Here is a 13,766-nt window from a genome sequence, read left to right as displayed (position 1 = left end):
CGAATAGATTCCAGACTGCCCCTATAGCACTAACTGAGGTGCTCTTCTAAATGTGAGTTTGTTTATTTTTCTCAAGATCTACAAAATTGGACCAAACAATATTGGGCCATGTGGCGCTTCTGTTTTTTCTTCTTTTTATAGATTGCTGTCCCTGGATCCTGGCCTGGATCTTCACAGATAGCTGCCTATATTCCTCTTCAGAGACTTTAATACAACTATATTGCCTCTTCCTCTAAGGCATTGTTACACACCTATAACATTTAATTAATTGTTATATATCTCTTAACTATATAACGTTTGTATTGCATTTCTGTTTTTGAGATATATATATATATATGTGTACTTTTGTGTGCGTTTATATGGGTGTATATATATGTATATATATATATATATATATATATATATATATATACATACAGATGCTGATTATTGACCTCACCAGTGTTATTAGTTTGTGATTGATAGCTATTCACAATTGACACCACTAGTAATTAATATTATCATTTATATTTACTTATTCACTATATCTTTATTTTATCACTATAACTCCTGACACACTAGAAGATTTTAGTCTTCATTGTATATTATTTATCACTTAGTTCTTGCTAATAGGGCGTCCCCTCACTTTTTTGTAGCTAATACTCTAGTTCCTCGATAGTTTATCCCCTTTTCCCTTTTATGTAAATGTAAAATCTCTTGTGAAGGGTCTCAATATTTATATCCTCCGAATCCGTATAAACGGAATATATAAAGTGTTGTAAATGTACTTTTATTAGATGTAATTTCTTTTTTTTAATGTATCATTTGTTAATAAATAAATAAAAAAAATAAAAAAAGTTGCACTAAACATAACATAAATACATTGAAAATTACAGTTACACTCATATAAACACTATCTGATAAAAATTTGTCATATCAATATATTTTTTTTCTAAGGGCTTAAATGTATATGGTATATAACAAGGTATTTGACTGCAAAGGGCTATAATGTATATATACATACATATACATGTATGTATGTATATATATACATGTATGTATATATGTGTGTATGCACATATGTATTCATGTGTTTTAATGCAGATATTTAACAATCTAATGTTCTTCATATACAAATATATATACATATCTGTATATACTTATACCTGCATATTTATTCCTATAGATATAGATCTGTTTACATTAACATTATCATATATATATATATTTAATGCTAAAAAATAATTACGTGAGGAACGTAAAATATACGTAATGCGCTTCAGGTTGAACGCAATGTTGGGTTAGCACACATGAAGAATTAGAAATCTTAAAGTGCGTTCTTTAAATATTAAATATTAAAAAATTTTAATTATTAAAAATTTTACATACTGTAAAAAATAAATATATATATATATATATATATATTCTATATGGATTATTTAGAATTGTTTACAGTATGAATAATAATTTGTAATAATTATTAATATTTTTTTAAATATTTTATTTTTAATATTACAACAATGTGTTTTATGATTGCTAATCTTCATGTACGCTAACCCGACACCGTGTTAGACTTAAAGGGACAGTATACACAAATTTTCATTTAACTGCATGTAATAGACACTACTATAAAGAATAATATGCACAGATACTAATATAAAGTGCATTATAAATCCTTTAAAAAACTTAGAAGCTCCCAATTTAGCACTGTTGATGAGGTTAGGCTAGGACACCCACTGAAAGGGGCTGAGAGCAGACCCTCCCCCCTCCCCTGCATTTGATAAGACCCATTATACAAACAGAAGCAATATTAAATCTGTATAGTTCAGTATACATCTAAAACTTTGTGGCTTAGCACAATGTTATTTTAAAGTAAGCTAAACTACACATTGTTACAAAAACACTCCCAGATGGGCTATATAAATGGATCTCTGATGAAGCGCATTTGAGCATGCGCGAAACACATCAGATCCTGTGCACCTGACTTGTACACTGAATAGTGCCTCACTTGTTTGCTTGAATTAACCACGTTGGTTACCTGTTCCTGAGAGTCTTCGCTTTTCTATTTCTCTGTACATATATAAATGGATCATCTACAAAACATTTATGCAAAGAAAAATCTAGTGTACAATGTCCGCATATTTTACATGTTCTTCACATAGAAAATAATGTACTTTTTATTATTATTTATATATATATATATATATATATATATATATATATTTATATATATGTTGTAATGTTAATATAAAATAGATATCAATACCTATATATCTATAGGGATAGATATACTGTATATGTAATGGTATATACAGATATATATAGAAATATATATTTACAATAAAAAATAAAAATTTTCTTTATGTGAAGACATTGGAATGTGAAATATTAATAACTCCTGTCGGGTGTTATTTTTTTGTGTGCTCTCCATTGAAGTCTATGGGGATAATAAGTTAACGAGTTTGTGATATTCAAAATCCTTTGGTTAGCACGTTGGGTTTTGCACGCACTCAATATTTTTACTTTCAACTTGTAATACGTGCGCAACCCAACGGGCCCAAAAAGCTTAACTCTAGCAAAGTTATGTTTAAGCGAAAGCACTACATAGTGCGCCACTTGTCATCTGGTGCCAATAATGGTTGCTCTCATGATTAGAGGGAGGTGCCTTTAAAGGGACAGTCTAGTCCAAAATAAACTTTCATTATTCAGATAGAGAATGTAATTTTAAACAATTTACTTTTATTCCCAATTTTGCTTTGTTCGCTAATTTCTAAGCCCTTGAAGGCCGCCTCTTCTCTCAGGGCATTTTGACAGTTTTTCACCACTAGAGGGTGTTAGTTCATGTGTGTCATATAGATAACACTGTGCTCACGCACGTGAAGTTCCAGGGAGCCATTTCTTATTATAAACACATTTTTCTTTTGTTTTGCTGACAGACTTCTATTCTTTTATTAGACAAAAAGAGCAAACATATTTTCATTATGTCGTAAAGGTATTACACATAAGTATTCTGTGTTAAACAATGATTTTAAAATGCTTGTAACTTTTAAATGGATACACACATTTGGTTTTGATATCCCACTTTGTTTTTCACTTCACATCCTGAAAGATTTAAATTAAACCCGCATGACCCTATCCCTTCCCATCTAATACCCTCCCTGTCTTCCACCCTCACTCCTGCTCTTACTCACATCTTCAACCTATCTTTGTCTACCGGCTCATTCCCATCTTCGTTCAAACACGCAAAAGTCATTCCCATACTCATAAAACCCTCCCTCGACCCCAATTCTCCTGAAAGCTACTGTCCCATATCACTGCTTCCACTAACATCAAAACTCATTGAAAAACTAGTTTACAATCGCCTAACCCACTTCCTGTCCACCAACTCTTTGCTTGACCCCCTGCAATCTGGATTCCGCCCCAAACACTCAACTGAGACTGCCCTTACCAAGGTTACTAACAATCTTCTCTCTGCTAAAAATATTGGCCACTACTCTGTACTCATCTTACTTGACCTCTCAGCTGCCTTTGACACAGTTGACCACCCCCTCCTCCTACAGACCCTTAGCTCTTTTGGCCTCTGTGACACTGCTCTTTCCTGGATTCACTCCTATCTTTCTCACAGGTCTTTTTCTGTGTCATTTGCTGGTGACTCCTCCTCTCCTATGCCTCTGTCGGAGTACTTCAAGGATCTGTTCCGGGTCCTCTACTCTTCTCCATCTATACTTCTTCGCTTGGTAAACTTATCAACAGTTATGGCTTCAAATATCACCTCTATGCTGATGACACCCATATCTACCTCTCCACCCCTGCTCTCTCTCCATCTGTCCTTTCTCATGTCAGCGACTGCTTATCTGGTATTTCTTTCTGGATGGCCTCTCACCACCTAAAGATTAACATGTCCAAGACTGAGCTCCTTCTTATCCCCCCCAATCAAGCTCTACGCCGACTTCTGACTTCTCTATCCCTGTTGACGGCATCACCATTTCCCCATCGTCCCAAGTCCGTTGCCTCGGAGTTACACTTGACTCAAATCTATCTTTCGTCCCCCATATCAAATCGCTTTCTACATCCTGCCGCAACCATCTATGCAATATTTCCAAGATTCGCGCTTTTCTGAGCACTGACACCACAAAATAAATAATCCACTCCCTTGTTATTTCCCGACTTGACTACTGCAATAACGTACTCGCCTCTCTCCCCTTCAATCCATCCTAAATGCCTCTGCCACCTTTCCCGTCGCTCTGTATCTGGTTCCCCATTCACAGCAGAATTAAATTCAAAATTCTCACCCTTACATACAAAGCTCTCATCAACGCCGCTCCCCTCTACCTATCCTCTCTAATACACAAGTATACTGCAGCCTGCCCACTAAGATCCAACAATGACCTGCTCCTTGCATCTGTGACTATCACCTCTTCTCATGCTAGACTGCAGGACTTCTGTTGTGCAGCACCTACCCTCTGGAACACTCTCCCTCGTGCTGTCAGGCTTTGCCCTATTCTTTCTTCCTTTAAATGTTTCCTGAAGATTTTTCTGTTCAGAGAAGCCTACCACTCAACTCAATAATAAATTAATTTCACTTACCTAACAACATTTCCCTCATCTTACTCTGCATTAACATCTTTCTCAATCGTGCAGTCCTCACCTCCTGTTTCTCAACCTCCTACCCTTCTAGATGGTAAATTCCCACGGGAATAGGGCCCTCAATCCCTCCTGTATGTGTTTGTAATTTTTGTTCTGTCTCTTACAAGTCTTATATTCTTTTATTTAAATGAATTGTATCCATGGACAGCGCTGCGGAATATGTTGGTGCTTCATAAATAAAGTATAATAATAAAATAATAATAATAATAATAAACCAGTTTAGTGCTTTTTAAGTTATTAAGATAAGAAAAACTCTGTATCTGTCTTCATATCTTCTAGTGCACTTACATGTTATGAGTTGCAACCTTTTTTGGAAAAAAGAATATCTGCTTAATTAGAATAAATTAGCATAAATAATTATACATCATAACTCACAAACTAAAGCAACTACAACTCATTTTAATTCATTTCAAATCAGATTTTCACACACTCAGTGAAAGTTTCACTGTAAGAGAACCTTTATTTCTATATGTAGTATTTAATATTATCTACATTGACCTAAATCTGCAAGATAGTGGCCATGCCAATATTATACCATCTGGGTGGCAAAAAAAGAGTAACAAGCTTCCGTAACAAGCCAGGTTTTCAGGATTACCTTGGGTGAGAACAGGTAAAATAACCATGGTTACTAATCAGCTGATGTTTTGGAGGATCCAACAAGGCTAGTCATGGTCATTGTGTTAGCAAAATCACCATTGTATTGTAGTTCCTTATCAGATTAACCCTGCTGAGGCCAATAAATGAAATGTGGCAGGGTTATGCACACTTTCAGAATTTCAGAACTGGAAAACCCACAATTTTCAAGCTTTAATTATTTATATTTCCCCCTTTTCCCTTAAGCAGTAATAAAAGCCATATTTTATCTTTTGTGGTTCAGACAGAGCACACAATCTTATAAATCTTTCCCAATTTACTTCTATTATCATATTAGCTTCTTTCCTATTATATTCTTTGTTGAAGAGATACCTAGGTAGACATCTGGAGCACTACAACATAGGAAATAGTGCTGCCATCTAGTGCTCTTGCATATGGATAACATTCTTGCACAAGCTGCCCTATAGCGTTCCAAACATGTTCATGCTCCTGAGCTTATGTCCCTGCTTTTCAACAAAATATACCAAGAAAATGAAGGCAATTTGATAACAGAAAGTTGTTTTTGGGGTGTCATTTTGCTGCTCAGCTTAAAGGGACACTAAAGCCAACATTTTTCTTTACTGATTTAATCATTTAGCCTCCAATAAATAAGCGCAAACTAGGTTCTGAACCTAAAATGGGCCGGCTCATAAGCTTTACATTCCTGCTTTTTAAATAAAGATAGCAAGAGAACGAAAAATTGATTATAGTAGTAAATTAGAAAGTTGCTTAAAATTGCATGCTCTATCTAAATCATGAAAGAAAAATATTGGGTTTAGTGTCCCTTTAACCAGTTTCTCTGTTATTTATGCAAAAACTAATATTTTTTTAACATAGTGATCTTTCATATGGATTATTGAAATCTATCAAATGTAATGTCCTTTTTCTTCTTAAAACGGGGAGAGTCCACAGCTGCATTCATTACTTTTGGTAAATACAGAACCTGGCCACCAGGAGGAGGCAAAGACACCCCAGCCAAAGGCTTAAATATCTCTCCCACTTCCCCCAGTCATTCTTTGCCTTTCATCACAGGAGGTTGGCAGAGAAGTGTTAAAAAATAACGGAATAGTCTCTTATGGAGGGTAGTACTCTTCAAGATGGGACTGGAGTTTTAAGTAGTCCTGTCAGCCTCTCAGTGAGAGCTTGGATGAAAGTTGGAGTCCGGAGATGCAGGGAGAGTCTTTCTGCGAAACCATCCCGACTCATATCAACAGCTCCATAAGCAATCAGCGTTGACGGGTTTCGCTGCCTGCTTTCTTCCATGTCAGAAGCGAAGCTACTATCTGTCACACTTGAAGGACCGTGTTACTGTTCCACAGCACAGATCGTTTTAGTTTCCTTTCACTGTGGAATATAATGTAATGATAGAACACAGGATCTCAGTGGGACTCCTTTATCTTTATGGAATCAAGGGTTATTGAACAGTGGGGGACTTTAATCATATTTGTTATGTGATTCAGTCTGCTTATGTGTAGTGATGTTGGGGCTCATGGCTTTTACGTTTTTTTCGAGCTACGCAGTTTCTTGATGGGACTGGCATACTTTTCCTTGACCTGTGGGTTGCATCTCGTGACCGGGCGTGGTCACATTTTCATTCTTCATTTCTGTATTCTTGACCGAGGGTCGGTGGAGAGGGTCTATTCTCTACTTGTCTGGGTCATAGGAGGTGGTGAGTGACCCAGCCATTGGGGCTGTGAGGTGCCACTTATTTTTGTACAAAATTTGTTATGGAGGATTCTGATTTTTCTGAGGAGGATTTCTTGGATTCAGATTCTGTTTCCTGCTTAGATTGTATGGAGGCCCGGGTAATCCAGGCCAAATCAATTATGTTCCATATGCCATAATAGAGTGCTCTTTTCATCCTCTGGAGAGAGATTAGAGACCTCTGAGCCGTCCTCCTCTGAGGATTCTGTGTCCCGTGAGGAACGCCCCTGGAATTTTCTGTTCCTACACAGGCAGTTGTCCTAAATACCATTACCCCTTCTCCAGAAGGAGGTTTATTTCCACCAGAGGTTGATGCTCGGTTGGCGTGGCGCTTTTACAGCTTCTTGAGGGCCAGCAAAGAGCTTATCTGTGTCCTCTTAACCTGGGGGCACCAGGTGAGCTGGTTCTTTACTCTGGGGGAGCGGTTCCCTCTGAGGCTTTAGTGGTACTATCGTCAGAGTTGGGGCCTTCAAATGCCCCATCAGAGATGGATTTTGCCTTTCGATTCAGACTGATGTGCCTGCGTGTACTGCTGAGGCAGGTATTGGTGGCTTTGGAGGATTTCAGTCTTTATTCGCCTCTGGATACTCAGTCTTCTGATTCTGATGGCGAACAGCACTAGACGAATGGAGGGATGTAGATCCTACTCTTGATTGTTTTTTGTTTGTGTATCTAATCCCAGTTCTGAGCTCTTGAGGAATCAGGTCTCTGACAGGCTGGCCCTGTTAGTGTTTTCTATCCTTTTTGGCGTTCACCTGCGGGTGCTGCCTACTTTCCTTTGATCCGGTTAGGATGTGTTTCTTTTTTTTCCCAGAGCTCGAGACTGTTGTAGACTTTTCCTTTTAGGAAACTCTTTTCTTCTCTGGGATTTTGATACTAGTGATTTTATGGTAGCGATGGTTGTTGCTTCTGGCGGAAGTCACACAACAAAATAATGTTCAGAGACAATGTTTAAGTCTTAGAGCTTATTTGTCTGCTGTTTGTTTGTTTAGTCTAGTCCTGCTAGGGTTTAGAACTTTGAGTTAGCCCTTGAACAGTTTGTTTGTACCCTGGTCAGCAGGCTGGTCCTGGTTGGGTACTAGTTCACTCTGTTCTTTTGAGATCAGACATTTTGTATCCTCAACAACAGGCTGGTCCTGTTTGGGTACTAAGTTTGCTTACCTCTTGTTACAAGGTTATTTTTCTTGTTTCTACAAGTTATAGGCCCTTTTATCCTAGATATCAGGCTGGTCCTAAGTTATTTCATCTAGGCGGCCAATGTTGGTCATACTCGATACTAAGTGTTTTGTCCCTGCATAGCTTCCATGGTTTGCTGGGATTACGAATTCTGCTATGGCAGTATATTTGTAGTTCCTGAGGTCCTTGGACAGTAGCTAGAGTCCTCCCTTCCGGGGGAAGATCAGATGACGGCATGGAGATCTCCAGTACTTGGTGTAGGGGGCAAATATTCCCCCCTATTGGTACTCCTTGTGGATTAAATTGTCCGATTTTCAGATCTCTTTCGCCAGTGTTTCTCTCCTCTTTTTTGAAGATTGCTATGCTTTTCGCTTCCCCTTTCCTTTTGGGGTAGGACTTTTGGTCATCTGGTTGCGGAGACTAGGTTTTTAGGGACTGTTTCAGTCCTTACAGTATCCCCTTTTTTGTTCCTATATACTTGGGTATCTGGGGGATTGTTATGCAGTCTCTCTTGCCGTCAGGAGTTTTAGGATGCTCGTTCATTTGTTAATTCCTTGAGCTTTAGGTTTTCTGAGGGTTGATCCAGACTGGATCTTTAGAGACTGTCATATTCTCTCAATCATGGAGTCCTGATCTCTTTTGGGCCCTTCCTTTGTCTTCGGACTTTGTGGGTGTTATCTTAGAGGCCTTTTGGGGCTGAGTGGACAGCCACTGGGATACCTCATGAGAGATCAGAGTTCAAGACCCCTTGGGGGTATGGTATGCATCAACTTTGGTGCAAATTTCATTTCCAGTTAACTTTGTGGTTGTTCTGATGAGCTGCCATTTTCAGTCTTTTCTTTCAGCCGTCTCCCCGTGGTGCTTGTTAGCTGTCCTTCTATCATGGCTGATAAAACCGTAACCGATGCTATTATCCCTAAAGAGCCTGAGAGGATGGAAGAGGCTGCTGCACAGTCAACCTCAACAGAAAAGTCTGAAGAAGTTGATGTGGATGCTGAAGCCAAACAACTACTTGGTGCAGGACACAGGCATCTGGTTATGAAAGACATCCGTGCTGCTGTAAATGCATTCCAAGAGGCAAGCGGCCTTCTAGCAAAGAAACATGGGGAGACAGCTGATGAGTGTGCGGAAGCATTTTTTGCTTATGGAATTAGTCTTCTTGAATTAGCGAGAATGGAGAATGGTGTACTTGGTAATGCCCTAGAAGGAATGCCAGAAGAGGAGGAAGAGGGTGAGAAGGAAGATCCCAATATTCCAAGTGCAGATAATCTTGATGAGAAAGAAAGGGAGCAGTTGAGAGAGCAGGTTTACGATGCAATGGCTGAAGATGAAGCAAAACCAACCAATGGACATGCTGAAGCTGAAAGCAAACCAAAGGAAGATGTTGACATGGAGACAAAGGAAAGCAATGGTGATGTACCAGAAAGTGAGGAAAAGAAAGATGCAGAAATGGAGGAAGATAAACCTGAAGATTCAAAGACTGAAAGCAATAAACCGGAGTTGTCAAAGACCAAAAACCAACCTGAGTCATCAAAAGATGAAAGCAAACCTGAGGCATCAAAGGATGTAAGCCAACTTGAAGAATCAAAAGATGAAAGCAAACCTGAAGCAACTAAGACAGAAAGCAAACCTGAGGCATCAAAGGACGAAAGCAAACCTGAAGAATCAAAGAATGACAGCAAACCTGAGGTAGCTAAGGCTGAAAGCATTAAACCTGAAGACTCAAAGACTGAAAGCAAACCTGAGTCAACTAAGACTGACGGCAATAAACCTGAAGAATCTGCAGAAGCAGGTAAGCCAGTGAAGACAAAGACTGATGAAAAAGCTGACAAACTTGAGAGTGAAAAGCAGGAAACAGAAGCAGTAGAGCAAGGTGAAGAAAAAACTAAAGAGGTGGATGCAAAAGTAGTTGTGGATTCTTCTGAGGCAAAGGAAGAAAATTCAGTCAAAGAATCTGAAACCAAGGATGGTGACTCTGAAGCTGCTTCAAAAGACCTAGAGCCTAGTAAAAGTGAGAAGCAAGCTGAGGAAAAGACAAATGAAGACCAAGAACAGATGGATGCTGAAGAAGAGGAGGGCTCTGAAGAAGAGGCTGAAGGATCTGAAGAAAAAGAAAATGAAGAGGATGATGTTGGAAATCTGCAGCTTGCTTGGGAAATGTTGGACTTATCAAAAGTAATTTTTCAAAGACAGAAGACCAAAGAAGCTCAGTTAAAAGCTGCTCAGGCACACCTAAAACTAGGTGAAGTCAGCGTTGAGTCAGAAAACTATTCCCAAGCAGTGGACGATTTCCTTGCATGTCTAAACATCCAGAAAGAACACTTGGAAGAACATGACAGACTTCTTGCAGAGACCCATTACCAGCTTGGTTTGGCCTACCAATACAGTAGCAAGCATGAAGAGGCAATTTCTCACTTTAACCAGTCTGTGGAGGTGATCGAAAAGAGGATGGCTGTACTAACAGAGCAGAAAAATAAAGCTGGGGAAGAACCTACTGCAGACATCCAAAAGGAAATGGATGAACTGAAAGGCTTGCTCCCTGATATTAAGGAGAAAATTGAAGATTCAAAAGAAGCACAGAAAACTGCAAAGACAACAGAAATAGCACTTAAAGAAACTCTGGCTGGATCATCTGGATTTTCACAAGAAAATGGAAGCACTTCTTCTGCTATCTCTGTGGAAAAGGAGAACACTGTACCTGCAACCAACTGTGTATCAGATATTTCCCATCTGGTCAGGAAAAAGAGGAAACCAGAAGAGGAGAGTCCCCTAAAAGACAGCGAAGCTAAGAAACCAAAACCAGAACTGGTTGAAAATGGAGCAGGCAGTGGAGATGCTGTAGTACCTACTAATGAAGAAGCAGAGAAAGCTGAAGAGGCAGATAAGCAGACGCCCATGGAGACTGGAGCTGTGGAGAGTACTGCGTGATGAATGGACAGAATATTTTTGTATATAAGTTTTTCCACTTTGGTTCAGAACGTCTTTTGTAAAGTTAATAAAGGTTAATTAAAGCTGTAAAAAAAAAAAAAAAAAAAAAAAAAAAAAAACTTTGTGGTTGTTCTGCAAGGTTTTTGGTCTTGATCCTGCACCTGGTTTTGGGGTCCAGTTTTTTAACCTAGTCCTTGTCTTTGACTTGGCATTTTGGTTACTCTGTTTTCAAGATTTTAAAAGTCTTGGATCTATTCGACGTTCGGTAGCAGGTTTGTTTTCCCGGTCCTGGGGAAATCTCCTTGTTCCTACTGGGGCGGTTCTTTTTCTCTCTTCTTGAGAAATGGAGGAAGTTTTTCCTGGGAATTTCTTTACTGGAATGTTCCAGGGTTTCTTCGTTTTCCGTCTATTTGAAAGCATCTGGTCTACTGCGCTTATCCAGTTGACTCCTCCTGAGGTAGTTTTCCTCATCTGACTCTAGGAGTTCAGTTTGTCGAGGGTTTCTCTTGTCTGCAGTTTACCCTCCCTTCGGGTTTCTGAGGGGTAATGAGGATGGGTATCCTGGATCCCGAGTTAGTCTCTCTGGGTGTTGGTGCCTCCTTCCTGCTTCTTTTCCTTAGGAACTCATGGTTTGACGTTTAGTCTGACTGCCTATCTGATGGAAGCCTGCGGCTTTCGTTTGTGGCGTAAACGGATGTTACTAGTCCGTTCCTGTTCTGCTCCCGGGGTTTTTTCCTGATCTATGGGTGTTCAGTTTCTCTGTGCTAGTTAGCTGTCTATGGTAAGGTAGTCTTGTTCTACCTTTTGTCCTTCTGGGACTTCGGTTCCGATTAAGACTTTACATTGTTTCCTTTTGCTCTCCTCTATCGGTAGAGTATTTTCTACAGGACTTTGTCCTCTTGCAGCCTGGTAGTTGCTCTTTGTCGAGTTATGCTAGGGGCTTCTCTCTCTGAGTTTGTCCTTAAATCTTCAGGGATGTTTCTGGAGGTTCTTTCAGACCTTCTTATCTGATTCTTCCCTTCTTTTAATTAGGGAGACTGTGGTGTGGGAGTTTGTTTGTGGTTTCCCTTGCCATTGTTCATGGAGAGGTTTTTATTTGTGTGCTTCTAATGAGTGAGACTTTTGTCTCCTCAGAGGCTTTTGGGCTCAATGGAGTCCAGAATTTAGAGTGATCTCTAACTAGGATCCTTATGGTTCTAATTGATGGGCAGTTACCTTGTACTCTTTCCATATTTTTGTTCTTTCTGCTTCTGTTGAAGTAGTTTTTTTATCGGGAATCCGGGTTGTTTCAGGCTGTGGTGCCATCAGAATTGTCCACCTTTTTGTTTCCACCGATTTGCATTCAGTGTCCTCTATAAGCTTGGGTATTGATTTCCCAAAAGTAATGAATGCAGCTGTGGACTCTCCCCATTTTAAGAAGAAAAACTTAAATTATGCTTACCTGATAATTTTCTTTTCGGGAAGAGTCCACAGCTCCCCACCCATTTTTTTCTGTGGGCGGTCTTAATTTCTTTTTTATTCATTCTTCTGACACCTTTTTTAACCCTGATATTTCTCCTACTGTTCCTTGTTCCCTTGGCAGAATGGGTGGGGGATGAGGGAAGTGGGGGAGGTATTTAAGCCTTTGGCTGGGGTGTCTTTGCCTCCTCCTGGTGGCCAGGTTCTGTATTTCCCAAAAGTAATGAATGCAGCTGTGGACTCTCCTCGTACAGAAGAAAAGAAAATTATCAGGTAAGCATAATTTAAGTTTTAATATATCTAAAATGTATTATATAAAAAGAATAAGAACAAAAATATGAGACTGAAAATACAAATTTACATTTAAAAACAATTTCTATTTTAATCTTTTTTTGTTACAAAACAGAAATAAAAATTTAGATAGTAAAATTACACCTTTTTATTTAAAATAAAAAAGTGCTAAACTAAAATAACCATCAAAGGAAACTAGATTTGCCTTTTCTCTTTATGACCTAGTGAAGGGAAGGTTTAAATCTAACAATTGTGATGAGAGATGAAAAGGACACAGTATCTTTGGAACAAAAAGAGGTTGGGTAATTGTTTACAAGGAATTGCCAGCTGGATAGAGTTGAAAACACTCAGCTTATCTGTTCCCTAGATTTCATTATCACACAGTATAGTGTTTGAAAGTAAGACCTATGCAAAGAAATGCCTTTTATTTCTGAACAACAATAACTATGAGGTATAAACTGCAGCAACTTGTGAGTTTTGGCCTAATTCTCTAATGTGAGGTAAATCAACCCCCCTACAAAGGATGAGAAATTGACATTGCCTATCACAGTTTCCAGAGCTAAGAGACAATGGAGTGAAATAATTAATATTGACAGCTGGGAGAGCTACATTTAATTGGTTCTTTATGTCTAAGCGAGACCAAACAGAATGCAGATTTTGCAACATATTTTCTTTTTTTTGTATAACAATTTGTGATACAAAGAAAAGTGATGAGTATACTAAAAAAAAATGTCTAAAATATGCTAATTACAAAAAATGTTAGTGTGTTTTTAAGTTTTCATGCATGAAAATCACTGTAACTGTTTGCAGGTAAGGGACATTACTTTATGTGAAATAAAAAAGGTCATAGTTTTGTTTCAGTTTCTACAGAAAGGTCAGAAAAGAGATAAGAGGTTTTGTAATCCTTATAAGTTCAACATGTCTTTATGGAGCTATAAATATGTATTAAA

General features: G+C 38.6%; 1 protein-coding gene across 1 annotated transcript in view; it reads left to right on the top strand.

Annotated features, from left to right (window-relative positions):
- EFCC1 (EF-hand and coiled-coil domain containing 1) overlaps positions 1-11,174 on the top strand; it is a 146,878-nt gene extending 135,704 nt beyond the window's left edge. The window contains exons 4-5 of the mRNA XM_053689397.1: positions 7,215-7,358; positions 8,959-11,174. Coding sequence (XP_053545372.1) covers positions 7,215-7,358; positions 8,959-11,067 — 2,253 coding nt within the window. The 3' untranslated portion in view covers positions 11,068-11,174. The remainder of the gene's footprint in view (positions 1-7,214; positions 7,359-8,958) is intronic.
- Positions 11,175-13,766: the final 2,592 nt, after the last annotated feature.

This window comes from Bombina bombina, chromosome 7 (genome assembly GCF_027579735.1).
Source record: "Bombina bombina isolate aBomBom1 chromosome 7, aBomBom1.pri, whole genome shotgun sequence".
NCBI lineage: Eukaryota > Metazoa > Chordata > Amphibia > Anura > Bombinatoridae > Bombina > Bombina bombina.
This window is presented reverse-complemented; position numbering and strand designations above follow the sequence as displayed.